This window comes from Anopheles gambiae, chromosome 2 (genome assembly GCF_943734735.2).
Source record: "Anopheles gambiae chromosome 2, idAnoGambNW_F1_1, whole genome shotgun sequence".
Taxonomy (NCBI): Eukaryota; Metazoa; Arthropoda; class Insecta; order Diptera; family Culicidae; genus Anopheles; species Anopheles gambiae.
Genome location: NC_064601.1, coordinates 108,526,201 through 108,538,814, shown reverse-complemented (window position 1 = coordinate 108,538,814; position 12,614 = coordinate 108,526,201). Strand labels below are relative to the sequence as shown.

General features: G+C 49.8%; 1 protein-coding gene across 16 annotated transcripts in view; it reads left to right on the top strand.

Annotated features, from left to right (window-relative positions):
- LOC1270178 (PDZ and LIM domain protein Zasp) overlaps nucleotides 1-12,614 on the top strand; it is a 46,724-nt gene that overhangs the window by 18,728 nt on the left and 15,382 nt on the right. For 14 of the 16 annotated variants that reach the window (XM_061663768.1, XM_061663770.1, XM_061663773.1 and 11 more), the window contains exons 4-8: nucleotides 2,141-2,247; nucleotides 10,739-10,890; nucleotides 10,985-11,156; nucleotides 11,225-11,358; nucleotides 11,443-11,534. In XM_061663768.1, the coding sequence (XP_061519752.1) occupies nucleotides 2,143-2,247; nucleotides 10,739-10,890; nucleotides 10,985-11,156; nucleotides 11,225-11,358; nucleotides 11,443-11,534 (655 nt within the window). In that variant the 5' untranslated portion in view covers nucleotides 2,141-2,142. Of the gene's footprint in view, nucleotides 1-2,140; nucleotides 2,248-10,738; nucleotides 10,891-10,984; nucleotides 11,157-11,224; nucleotides 11,359-11,442; nucleotides 11,535-12,265; nucleotides 12,468-12,614 lie in introns of all 16 variants that reach the window. The other 2 variants (XM_061663771.1, XM_061663766.1) reach the window with 1 other exon arrangement.

The window sequence follows — 12,614 nt, the reverse complement described above, 5'->3', positions numbered from 1 at the left end:
CCAAGGCGGCTCTGCACAATGGAAAGCAAAGCAAGTTGATTAATTTTTACTGCTAATGAAAAGCGGGAAAGAGAAAGTGCTGCACCATATGATGTGTACAGTTAATCGCCGGACGATGCAAAATGACTAAATAAGTTGCACTGTTTATTATGCGTTTTTAGTAACACGCCGAAGCCACGAAGCCTTCTTCTGATGTTACCTTTTTTAGATGCACATTTTAATCATTTTTTCAATTAAATTAAAGAAAAAGTACAAGATGTAACCACGATCTTCTTCTGTTAAACAAGAATTGATTAGAAACTGCAAACGATACGCATTATTCCCTTCACTTCCTAATGAATCATGTCTGCTCCTTTGTTGCACTTTGCACGCTGCAACTCATTTGCAAAACCATTATGAGTAGACAAAAAAGGGGGCGCATCCTTTATGATGAAGTTCCAGCTTCATCCCTCCCACCATGGACTCGCTTGTCGCAATCTAACACCACACACCACACACTGTCCGGACAAACTTTCCTCCTAGAACCACCCGCTGCGCGGAGAGACACTATTGAAAATCACCATTAATCACGCCATCGCTCGATGACGCGGACAGGCCGTTGAAGCGCTCCAAGTGGCGTGTAAGAGCGCTGTTACACCCGTGCCGCCTATCCAGGATGCTGTCGGGATCGGGATGATAAAGCGGCCGGCCTCCCGCTCCAATCAAGTGCAGAGAGTGTGTGTGTGCGCTGAGTGAAGATAAAATTTGCATAGCTCGACATCAATTGACTGCGAACGGGCGGCCAACAATTTGCCCATTACTCTCTGTCAGGTAACGCCTTGCGCGAGCGTAGAACTAGCCCCACGTCCCTGCCCGCTCCGTGCGCTGTCTCCAGTGTGAAAAGCATGTCACATCGCGGAGAAGGATAAAAGAAACGGGCCCCACTTCCCGCTACTTTCCACGCGGGAAGTTGCGCAGCTGATGATGATCTTCACGGTTGACCCGAGCGCTGAAGGGTCGGGCAGCTTGGGTGGGAAGTAAATTGTTGTTAAAGTTTCTGCAAAGCTCTTTGTTGATTGCTCGTATTAAATGATCGGTCGTAATTGTTTTGTTTAACATTTTTCTATGTTTTTATTTGTCAAAAAGCACTGCTTGCACGATCATTTTAACGATTTTTGTTAAAGTTTTTTTTTACAAACAACCTCAAAGCAACAAAGCAAACCCCGAACCAACCGTGCATCCTTTTGCAAACCATTGCCCAATGCACAACCACATGCGATAGGAAAGCGGTTAATTATATCGCTCCCAGGCACTGGCACTGGTTGAAGCCTGCACCGCAAAACACGTTTACTTTCATTCTGCACCTCTGACTCCAGTCGCCGCCCGGCACCGCTCACAACAATGCCGCCTCATCAGACGGAGCCTTGCGGCCTGACCCGGCACAACCTTCCCCGTGTGGGTGGTGTGAGAGTGCAGTTTTGTCACGAACGCATCCGCAACAGGCAGCGCCACATGCGGCGTCGGCCCCGTCGGCACTGATCAAAAAGCGGCCCATCGCGAAGCCTTTGCCCAGCTGCGTGGTAAGAGAGCTGGCGGGACAGGAAGTGCCGATGCACTTGGGATGGATTGGAGCTTGGGGAGAAGCACAAACCAACACAACAAACTCAAGCCAATTGTGGTTTAGTGCCAATGTGTGTGCAAGGCGGTTGACTGAGGCGGTAAGGTGATCGTTGTAAAACCGCAGCATGATTGAGCTCAAATTGAAGAGCAAATAAATACAAATAATAACCCCGAGCCAGGCGGGCTGGAAGGGGCAATCGGGCATAAACTCCAAACACAATCACGACAAGGCTTGAGCCCCGTGCCAAGGAAAGTCGCTCACACTCGGGCGCAAAGTGTCAAGGGTCTGCCAGTGCGCACGATCGCGCTTCCGGGCCAGTCGGTTCCGGAAAGAGTACACCGAGCCTCAAGGCAAACCGAAACCTCGATTCTCCGCTTACCGTGCCGAATGGTACGAATTGTTGCGTCTGGTGCGGATCGATCGCTCTCGTTCGCTTTTGTCAATCCAGCACTCACACACACACACACAACTCAATCAAACTTCTTTCGCTCAGAATGATCAATGAATAATGCAATTTTCCTTCCCCTTTTCCCGTTCTAGATATGGCCAATCTAATCACAGTGCGTCTGCAGCGTGGCGACGGTCAGGCCTGGGGCTTCCGTCTGCAGGGCGGCAAGGATTTCTCCGCCCCGCTGGTGCTACAGAGAGTGAGTATTTATGCAACCGTATGGTGTAGCAATTGCGACAATATTACATATATTTTAAAGGGTTAAAAAATTGTATGAAAATAATTCCATTTAAATACCATCGCGCGCGCCCCAAACTCGTTTCAAGCAGCGTCAAAAGCGAGCCTATTTGCATTGCGATCTCTCTCTCCTTCACCTTCTAATTGTTGATCATCTAATCTGACATCGCCCACTCGATCGTCCGATTACGCTAAGTGCAAATAGTTGCAGTCCCTTCGTTCGGGCGCCGATCAAGCGCCAATTATAGTTTAACCGTTCGCCAATTATACTATTTTATCACGGGCCCAACAATATAGCAATATTTCAATAAATTACCTCCCTCCCCCTTTGAAACACTCTCGCTCTCGGCACTCCTTGGTTCGGTTGTTTGGTGGTGCAAAAAATGGCGCCACAGACACCACCGGCACCTGGTTAAGTGTTAACCTAGTTAGCCGCCCGTTTTCCCGATCGAATTTCATCACCCTCGCATGGGCTGGGCAAGCAAGGTTTGGCAGCAGCCTGGAAAACTGAGGTACCACTATTCGGGGCGTGATGGTGGTGGCAAGGCACCACGACACACGAACACACGTTTCTGCGGATTGATCCGGACGGGGAAATTAATTATCGACAGTGATAAATGCCAGCGCGAGCGCGACGCTGCAACCGCGAGGCGTTGTCGCGTACCTGATTGGCATTAGCCACGACCACGAATCGTGCTGCCACAGTGAGAGAAGTTATGATCATTACACTATTTACGAGATCATTGCAATGGTGGCTCGAAATGGGACATAAATTTAGGGGTTTTTTGCTTGCAGCGGTGTCTCCCGATGCCAGCGCCCCGGGACGGGAAATTAGATCGCACTTCTAATGCGCAAAATTATGTTCTACCCCGCACAGACACACACAAACACAACGTTGTCTGCATCGCCTGGGCTGGGATATATTGAACAGTATCGTTCACGGGGAGAGTTACAGCCGGCACGATTCTGTCATCGGTCGATTTATTTAAACGCTTAATTATGATTGATTCGACCGGCCCCCGACACACCATCTCACCGATCGATCGTTCGCAGGCAGAACCATCCTTTTGGGCTGCACCCTTGATCTTTCATCGGGGTTGTGCAGTTGCTGCACACATCCAAATGGCGTCAATAATGTATGCAAATCTTGGCCGCACGAACGCTGGGCGGCTTATGCGTCACCTCGGGCGCAGATGTTCGCAGCGAAGCGGTTGTCTTTTTGGGGTTGTTTTGTAACCCTCTATCTCTCTCTCTCTTTTTCTCTGCTTGGTTCCCTTTCATCGCTGATCCCGCGATGACAAATACGTTCGTCAACCAGCTGATCCACGGAGATGCACGTGTTCGAACGCTTTGGCGAAGCAATCGAACCGACTCGAAGGATCGGTGAGTAAGCTCCGATCGGTTGGGTAAAAGCTGATGAATAATGGCCCCGATCGGTTGGGTCCGGGCGACATGTTAAGATGGTATGATCTCTTGAGCTTGAGACGAAAGCGTGAGTCGGCTGCCATTTCCGGCAGCTGTAAGGGGAGCGCGTACCAATGCGCTTAAGTGATTAGTGGCTGTGACTGTTGTTGAGTGAGCTTAAGAGGGCTAGCAGGCTTGAAGATTTCATTACGATACTTTGCACTCGACCCAAGCGAAAGCTTACAAATAGCAACAGCACCAAGAAACGTTGTACATCTTCAGCGCAAACATGCAATCGATTGAAAATGTAGCGATGGCCAATTATTTATGCGTGCTGTCCGCACAGTTCATTACTGCATTATGATTGTACATGCTGCACAATCTTGATCGGCAGCCCCATGCTCGCCGCCAGTCTGCACCGACAGTTCTCCGATCGCCCAACCGATTGCACTGGCCAATGTTGCAAACACTATTGCTACGCATTTGTAACAATAAACCCATAAAAGTGCCCATAAAGCACAGTTTATCAATAAAACAATCAACGAACCTGGCCCTTGGCAGGTAAGGCACACGCAGAAAGATTACCAGCACCAGCACATCGACTGCGATGTCAAACGCACCCGGGGTCTGTGCCCTTGAACTCTGTGTTGCCAACCTTGCCAGGCCCACGATCGACACCGCTCCGATGCACACACAAACACACACACACACAGTGCAGCAAGATGCACTGCGCAGAACACTCGAGAGAGGGAAAACAAAAAGCCAAACACGGTACATTCTTTCTGCAGGGCCCCGGGACCCAAGTTCCCCTGGGAACTCGGCATCAAAGCTCTCGGGTCGGGTCGGTGGGGCAAACGGTGGAAAGGAGGATTCAATTTCAATCATAATCTCTGCGACTGGCGGCATCTTGAAAGGTCGCCGGCGCACGGCGGTTTAGATTGTTCGGAACGAGCGCGCGCGCCAAGCGAAACGCATTCTTCATTTCTCCTGCCAAGCGATCGAGATCTTCGAGCGGGCGTGTGTGTTTGGGAAAGGGGAAGTACGCAGGGAGTCCTCTCTCCCCCCTTCTTGGGAACGGCAGAGTGTGTTCTTGGGAAACGGCAAAGCGGTTTTTTGTTGCTTGGTGAGGGACAGAGTTGCACTAGTTCTATTAATTTTGTGTTAATCATCAGGCAAGCTTTTGCTTCTTCCTTTCAGTTGCAAAGGGTTTTTGCAACGATTAATGCACCCTCTATCCTCTGCAGTTCTATAGAATAGAGAAGGAGGATGGGAGAGCAACAACAAAAAAACGCATAGCAACGAAGACCCATCCACCGGGGACAGTCATAAATAATATCCGTCCCGGGACAGGTCTTAAGTGATGTCATTTTTCGTTGTCCGGTTTTTCGTCCCCCGGTTCGGTTCGGTCCGTCTGCCCGTCTGTCTGACTGGGCAGCCGGGACGGAAGCGGAAATGGATGAGCGACGTAAGGCGTAAGGGGAAACGCAGCAGCAGATCGATTTATATTTGTCATCAGCGACGACGACGTTGAAACAATGCTGTCACGCTGGGCGACGGTGTGGCAGGTAGAGCGCAACCTGTCACGGCGAATGGGATTTATGTTGCAAATGTCTTTCCGTCTTGTCCTGCTCAAGAATAATTCTATATGCATTACTTGAAGGAGTACGAGTTCTTGGCGAGTTCTTGATCTCACACAATCTGGATGCAGAAAACGAGATCAAAATGCAAAGGTCAAGGTAATCAACACACACACCAAGGTTGTCTCATCATCTGGCTGGAATGCACAAACAGAGCATTTCCTGTCCCAGTAGTTTAGTTTCCCTTGTGCAAAGATCATCTTCCGCACCAGTCCCTGCTACCGTTTCGGGGACGGATCCGTCACAAACGGTCCCGCCTGACAACGTTATCAGATAAGACAACCACGAACCGTTGTGCAGGGCCAATGTTTGTGCGGCAGGGCTCTAATACGATAGGGTCTGGCCTGACAGAAAACGCACCCATACCCACCCTCAATCCTTCGTTATCTACCATCACGGCTGTCAATAATAATCGCAACACTAACCGTGCTCGGTCGCTACATCTCCCCCACTCGATGCCGAACGGATCAGACGGACGTCATGAAATGCTGCAGCGTAAAAACGGTGGACACTTGTTGTTTTGCCAGCACACGCCGCCGCGGTGGTCCCTCTACCTGGGGCCGACCGGAAACCACGATCGTTTACCCGTACCGATCATAAAATGTTCCCGTTCAATGATCGTACCTAAATGCACGGGTTGTAAAATGGTTAAATGCACGAAAAACGCCACCCAGACGCCGAGGGCCTATCGCTTTGTGTGGCCGCTGGAATGTCTTTTTGTGTTTGTTTTTGTTTTGGGAAGCATGCGGCAGGTACGGTGCAGCTGTAATCAGGGTTGCAATCGAGGAAATGGGTCTGAGGTTTATAGCCTGTGGTGCAAGTATCTTGTTTTGCTGATGAGAAGAGATCGTTATGGATAAAACCTGTAAAAACCGAACGAATGTTTTCACTTTCAAGAAATGCGGTTTTTGTTTGTAACTAAAAGCACAACGTGTTTTCCTCTACGAACCAAAGAAAATTAATGCCCGCGACGGTAAGCGTCACCCAATTTCCTAGGAAGCGTTTCTATGGGCTTTCCCGCTCCTGTGAACGCGATCGGATGACTCATCGTGCGCTCGTTTTCCTTCCACCATCTGGAAGTCCTCACGCTTCCCACTATGCATGCCCCTCTGTGCGCGCATACGTCATTATTATCTGTAGCTCATAATCCCCTTGTCGAGCACCGTTTATGCTTCTCGGTTATGTCTGCTTTTTATCGTCTGCCGAATTCCTGTTCAAAAAACCGGCGGCACCGTTCACAACGCACCGTGCCCCGCCTGGCTCCAACGGTGAAGTGAAGTGAAGTGTGAACAACAAACAAAACGAAAAAAAAACCGAAACCCCTCCGAGCCCTTCAAAGTGATAAAGTGATCGAGGTGGAATGGGACAGTAAAGAAAAGGAAAGGAAAGAAGAAAAACGGCACACGGAACCGACGCAACATAAAACCTTCCACTGGCACCGCGATGGAATGCAGCATGATTCATTGATCGAATTCCTTTACACGGGTGCCCACGGGTGAAGACGATTGTTCGGCTATCGGCTGTTTCCTTCTTGGCCGTGCTTCTCCCTGTTTGCGTTGTCTGTAGTCCGAAGGGAGTGACAATAAATTCCAGCAACGAAATAAATGCTGGGGGGGAAAAACGGGAGAACATCCTCAATGAAACGTTCTGTGTCGTCTGCCGACGATGGTGTGGGGTAAGCCGGCGGATCAGCGCGTTAGGTTGAAAATAACTGAAATTAGGCAAGCATTTAAGGCGTGCGGGCGCAATACACCCTTCGCAGGGATTGCAAACTATTTGGCTTGAGCCATTCTTTCGCACCAAACAACAGCGAACCAATCCCGCAAGATCGCGATCGCGATTTGCGTTGGGCGAAAGCATTCCTCCCGACGGACCACCACCACGTGCGTTTGTTACACGCTTGCACGGGAGGGGGAGGAAGAAACGTATGCGCAAACACAATTTCGGTTACGTGAGGCGTAATTGAAAACACACAATTACATAAATTAGCGACCACCCGGTCGGACACTCGCCCGGACGACACTTAGCGCAATCATATAAGCGCGAATCATCATCACCGTCAGCCGTTTGGCAAGAGTCACTTTGCGAGCCTCATGTGGGGTGGTGTGTGCGAGGCTTTCCATGAGCACACATGTCCGAACGGCTCGAAATCCTCAACAAACACACACACACACCTCGGTAGGAAGCCACCATCCCCAGCCAAGGCGAGCAGCTTTATTTGCACATAAATTAAAACTTTTATGCCCATCTACGATTCCCACCCAAGGCGGGCCCCTGATGCAATGGGGTGTTTTTGGTTGCGGTTCCCTTTCTTTCGCCGTCGCTCACCGATAAAGCTCGTGGGAAATCGGTTGCAGCCACGACCGGAAATGGCACGTAATGGAGATATGTGGTGCTCTTGGTGGTTGGTTTTTTGACTTCTCGTTGGGCCAAAAACGGTGTGAAGTTGATGAGCTCGCTCAGGGTGCTCGGGCACTAACATGGGAATCCAATAGGAACTGGTTCAGCATGATAGCCGTGGTGTATTGATATGGGGAGGGATTGATTTCAATAAATCGAAGTATGTATTTCATTGGGCATCTTTCAGCAAGCTACAACCTTGTGCAAATATGTTATTGCGTCAAATTCTATCCAGCTCTCCGGAAATACTGTGTTGAATTAATAGAGGACGAACAGGTAACATCCAAGTAACATCTATGGGCAAAGTTATTGACGAAGTGTTAGCAGGGTTTCCGGCTGTAATATGTCAACAACCTCTACGTACGTTCAATCGAGAATTACTTCATAAAATAATAATTGGCGCCTCCGAGACCTATAACCTTTAGACCTATTTCTCTGGGTTAGTCATGCATTGCATCCTTCAAACCTTTATGCCAGCTTTGTCCAGCTGGGCCATGAACGCTCCTTCCCTTGCCACCAACTCCCTAAAAAGCTATCACACTCGCTTTTACCCATTTTTGGGACGACAACAAACAAACAAAAGCCACCCTAATCAGCGCGGGCAAAACGAAAAGTGGTGTCGGGTTAGCATATCCACCCTCCCGCTCCTCTCAAAACCCTTGAGGTTGTCAATTATCGTGCTCGGCCACGAAAAGCCACGATGCAGTTTCATTATGTTTGCCTTAGTGGCTGGCTTGCCGTGTTGTTGTGCCCCTCGTTCCCACTCTATTTCGATATGTTTGTTATGAGGTGGAGTGGAGCTTTCAAGCCGTGGACGCCCGCTGGAAGATAAGGGGGAGCACCCAGGAACACCCGGTAGGAACAAAAAAGGCAGCAAAAAACAGAGTAAGTTGCTCCCTCGTACAATCAGCCAGGGAAAGGGCAGTAATTTATGACCTAGAATAAAACAGTGCCGTTTAAATGCAGGGGCCGCCGGGGAGGAGGAGAGGACGATGGGTAAAATGAACTAGAATGGCAAACAACTAAAAACCGCACAGGCAAAACGCACATAAGCGGACCCGGTTTGTTTTGTTTTTTGTTGTGCGCTGAAGATATGAAGCTGGTTCAAAGTTCTCATAAACTAGCCCCAAGGGGTAGAGGAAGGTGAAGGAAGAGCTGTCCACCACACCACAGTACATCTGCGTCTATGATGTGCTGTTGCTCTCCATTAAATTGATCGTGAGTTTCCCTCGGCACTCACGCCCCATTCCACCGAGAAGAGTGGACAGAGCGATCGGCTAGAACTGGATCGATGCAACCAAAGAATCAATAGGTCCGGCAGGTTCAGCAGAAGTAAATGAATCATAAATCAAACCTCTCCTAAATAAGTGTATTTCTTCTTTTGCCTCGCTTGACAACACGCTCGCTACGCTGAAAAAGAAGCTTCGGGCAGGTTGCTTCATGTTGCCATTCCATTCCTTCTGATACCGGTTTACGCACCTCACACAGAATTGCCTGCTCACGCTTACGCCCAGAAGGTCTATAACATATGGTACGCACCTTTGAACACACGCTACATATTGGTGTCCTAATTTTCGGGGGCTTACTGCCACCATGACACGCTAACGCTGCGTGCCAGCGTGCCAACCCAGACGCTACAAAGACGCGCGCGCGCGCGCTCGCGCAAAAGGTGCAACTGCATCTGCATTGGAGCTCCAGCCACAGCCCGCGTACAGTGAGTCATGGCATGCTGCGTTCACACATCGCTACTCAGCCTCAAAGGGAGTTTCGTTTGACTAATGGATCACCACATCGACGTATGCAATGCTGATAGTGGCGGCTTTATTTCCCCAACCAACCCTTTGGGTCACTTTATTTGTTGCCAATTTGTACGTCACTCAACCCTCCGCCGTTTGCCAAAGTCTCTGCCGAAACGAAACGGAGAGTGCTTTTTTGTTTGCTGTTGTTGCACTAACCGTCACAAAGGCGGTCGCCTCGGTGTTGCCTTTTGTGCGTGACGGAGTGTGTGTGTATGTGCATGGACCACCGGGTTTTGCTTCGAGCCGTTGTCAATTGCACTTTGATTGATTTATAATTGTTGCGCCACTCGCGGAGCGCTGGCAAAAAGGGACTTTTGTAAAAAGGGTGTGTTTGGCAAAGATGCCAGTGAAATGGTGGTGCAAAGGAGGGAGCTGTAGGGTTGTGATTGTGCTTGCACAACTAAAAAAGGGAAAGGGCGTTAAGAGGTGTCGCCCGCAGTAGAAGACGCGAACATTCCGCACATGTCACCGCTCAGCTTTGGGGACGGAGACAAGCCCATGACGGGTGAGCGTCATGCATTCCAGGCAAATGGGGTTCTCAATTTACCTTCGTCCTTGTGGTTGTAAGCTGCAGCTCCAGACACTCTCTAACATGTGTGTGGAATTGTTATCGAGCTTTGATGTACAGTAAATACAAACGCAAACATGTTTAAGCTGATAAAGCGATCGTTGCGATCAGTTGGCTGAGACGGAGCTACAACTCCCATAAAGCTATAGACGGTACGGACAGGGAAATCATATTGCACGACCGTCACTAATTGCTTCTTTAGCCGAGAATGTGCAGCACAGCCGACTAGCAGTCGACCACGCACTGTCACAAGGGCCACCGTTTAATTATGGCGCCCGCTTTTGGCCGGCTCGTGATCACCTTGCGACAACTGACAACAAAGAAGAGCCCACAAGGGGAACGCGAATGTTTTGCTAACACGCCTTGGCTGGCTCATGGCTCAGGGTGGGAGGGAGTAGGTAGAACAACAGAAACATCACCATGCCACCGTCGTGACATTGAAAACCCTTCCCCTGTGCCCCTCTCTCTCTCTTTCTTTCTGTCTGTGCCCGTGGACACATTACGCGGATGAACTATTTTAAGGACAACGAACGCGACAGCGCAACCGTCGCCAAAACAGCTGGCAGTACTGCAGCAGCTAAACAAGAACCGCAGGCACCCTGACATTGGTTTATTTTTGCCCGATCCCGATCGCGTCCGTTTCAGGTTAACGGTGGCAGCGTGGCCGACCAGGCCGGTCTGATGGCTGGCGATGCGCTGATCAAGGTCAACGGTACGGAGGTGTTCAACATGCGTCACAAGGATGCGCAGGACGTCATCGTGGCCGCTGGAAACTCGTTCGAGCTGACGGTGTCGAGGTAAGGAATGTCGCCCGTTGTGAACCGCGCGTATAAAGGAGAAGTTGCTGATGACTGGAGTTTTTTGTTGCATTTTTCTTGGCCCTTCCGACAGAGGTGGTGCTACCTGGCGTCCGTCTGTTACGCCGACCGGTTCGCTACCGTCGCCGTCTCCATCGCTGCCCGGCAACGTCACACCGGTTACGCGCACCTCGCTGGCAGCGACGCCCCAGGAGATGAAACCGATCGGCAGTGGCCACAACACCGCCGCCAAACCGTTCGCTGCTGTAAGTTTCGGAGATGACATTGTTTGAAGAGGGGAAATAACGAAGTATTTCTTTAAAAAAAACCCCAGGTAAACGGAAACGATGGACAGATCAAGAGCATCGTCAACAACCAATACAACACCCCGGTCGGCATGTACAGCGATGAGACCATCGCCGAAACGCTGTCCTCTCAGGCGGAAGTGCTCGCTGGAGGTGTCCTTGGGTAGGTTTGAATTATGATCTAGCTGGTTGACATCGTACGAACTAACAACTGACTTGTTTTACCTTCCTGCACAATGCATTTCAGCGTCAACTTCAAGAAGAACGAGCGCGTGTACTCGCCGGCCAACTCCGAGGTGTACAAGCTGCTGCACGAGCAGGGAGATGACCCCGAGCCAGGTAACATTTCTCGAACAGCGAAGGCGCGGCAAGATGCGCGCTCTTCCGCTCCGGTTGTACTCGATACCGTACGGTGACGGACACGATGCTGGACACAAGCTTAGGGAGTCGTTATGGTGTAGACCCAGTACCCCGTACAAACTTCCAACCTCCAAACTCACACCACACCAAACCCCATTCCAACAGACAGCTTCATTAATCTCTCGTTCTTGTTCGGACGGCTTGTACAATCAGTTGTTATGGAGCTGTACTGGCATGGGTTGACTAACATTGACTGCAATTTGATTCGAGTATGACACAGGACAGTAAGGGTCTCGACGTTTCCTTGACGTGTGATAACTTGTATTTGAACTTAACCAGATTATTGCTTTACTAGAATGTGGTTATTTACATTCCAATAAGGATTCACTTAATATTTTATAATTGCCAATAACAAAAAAAAAAACATACTATAGATCATTTACTTCTGCTAAATATCAATCTCAAAAGTCATAATTAGATAACTTTAAACAGTAAGGTATTCCTACCGTTAGGGTAATCATCACAATTGGTTTCTCTGCCCTGCTGAAATTAACCGCCTAAAAGTATGCAATGGTAGCGCGTTCGCGTTACGCTACACCTAAACGTTACCACCTAACGCTTCCTGATTTGTTCATCCTGTCTAACAAACACATTCCCAACACACACTTTCATGAAACGAAACAATCCAACCCTATTTTCAACAACTTCAGCCCAACAACAACAACAGCAGCCGCTGCAGCAGCAACAACAACAACAACAACCACTCTCGCCACACCACCTCAGCAACAGTGGCAGCGGCACTAACACTGTTACACGCCACGTTAGCGCTCCCGTCGATCGTCCGGTAGCTCCGGCCGCCAACGGACTGCCGCCGGGCCAGAACATTTGTGCGTCGTGCGAGCGCCTGATTGTGTAAGTCCGGTTTACCCCCTTTGCAGCGGGTCTTCTTCTGCAACTTGAGCCCCGGATGAGATCGAAACCAAATGAGCTGTGGGGTGGGCTTTCGGGCGATCTTTTCGATCGATTTCCGAAGGCAGGGAGAAGAATGGTAGCGCAACA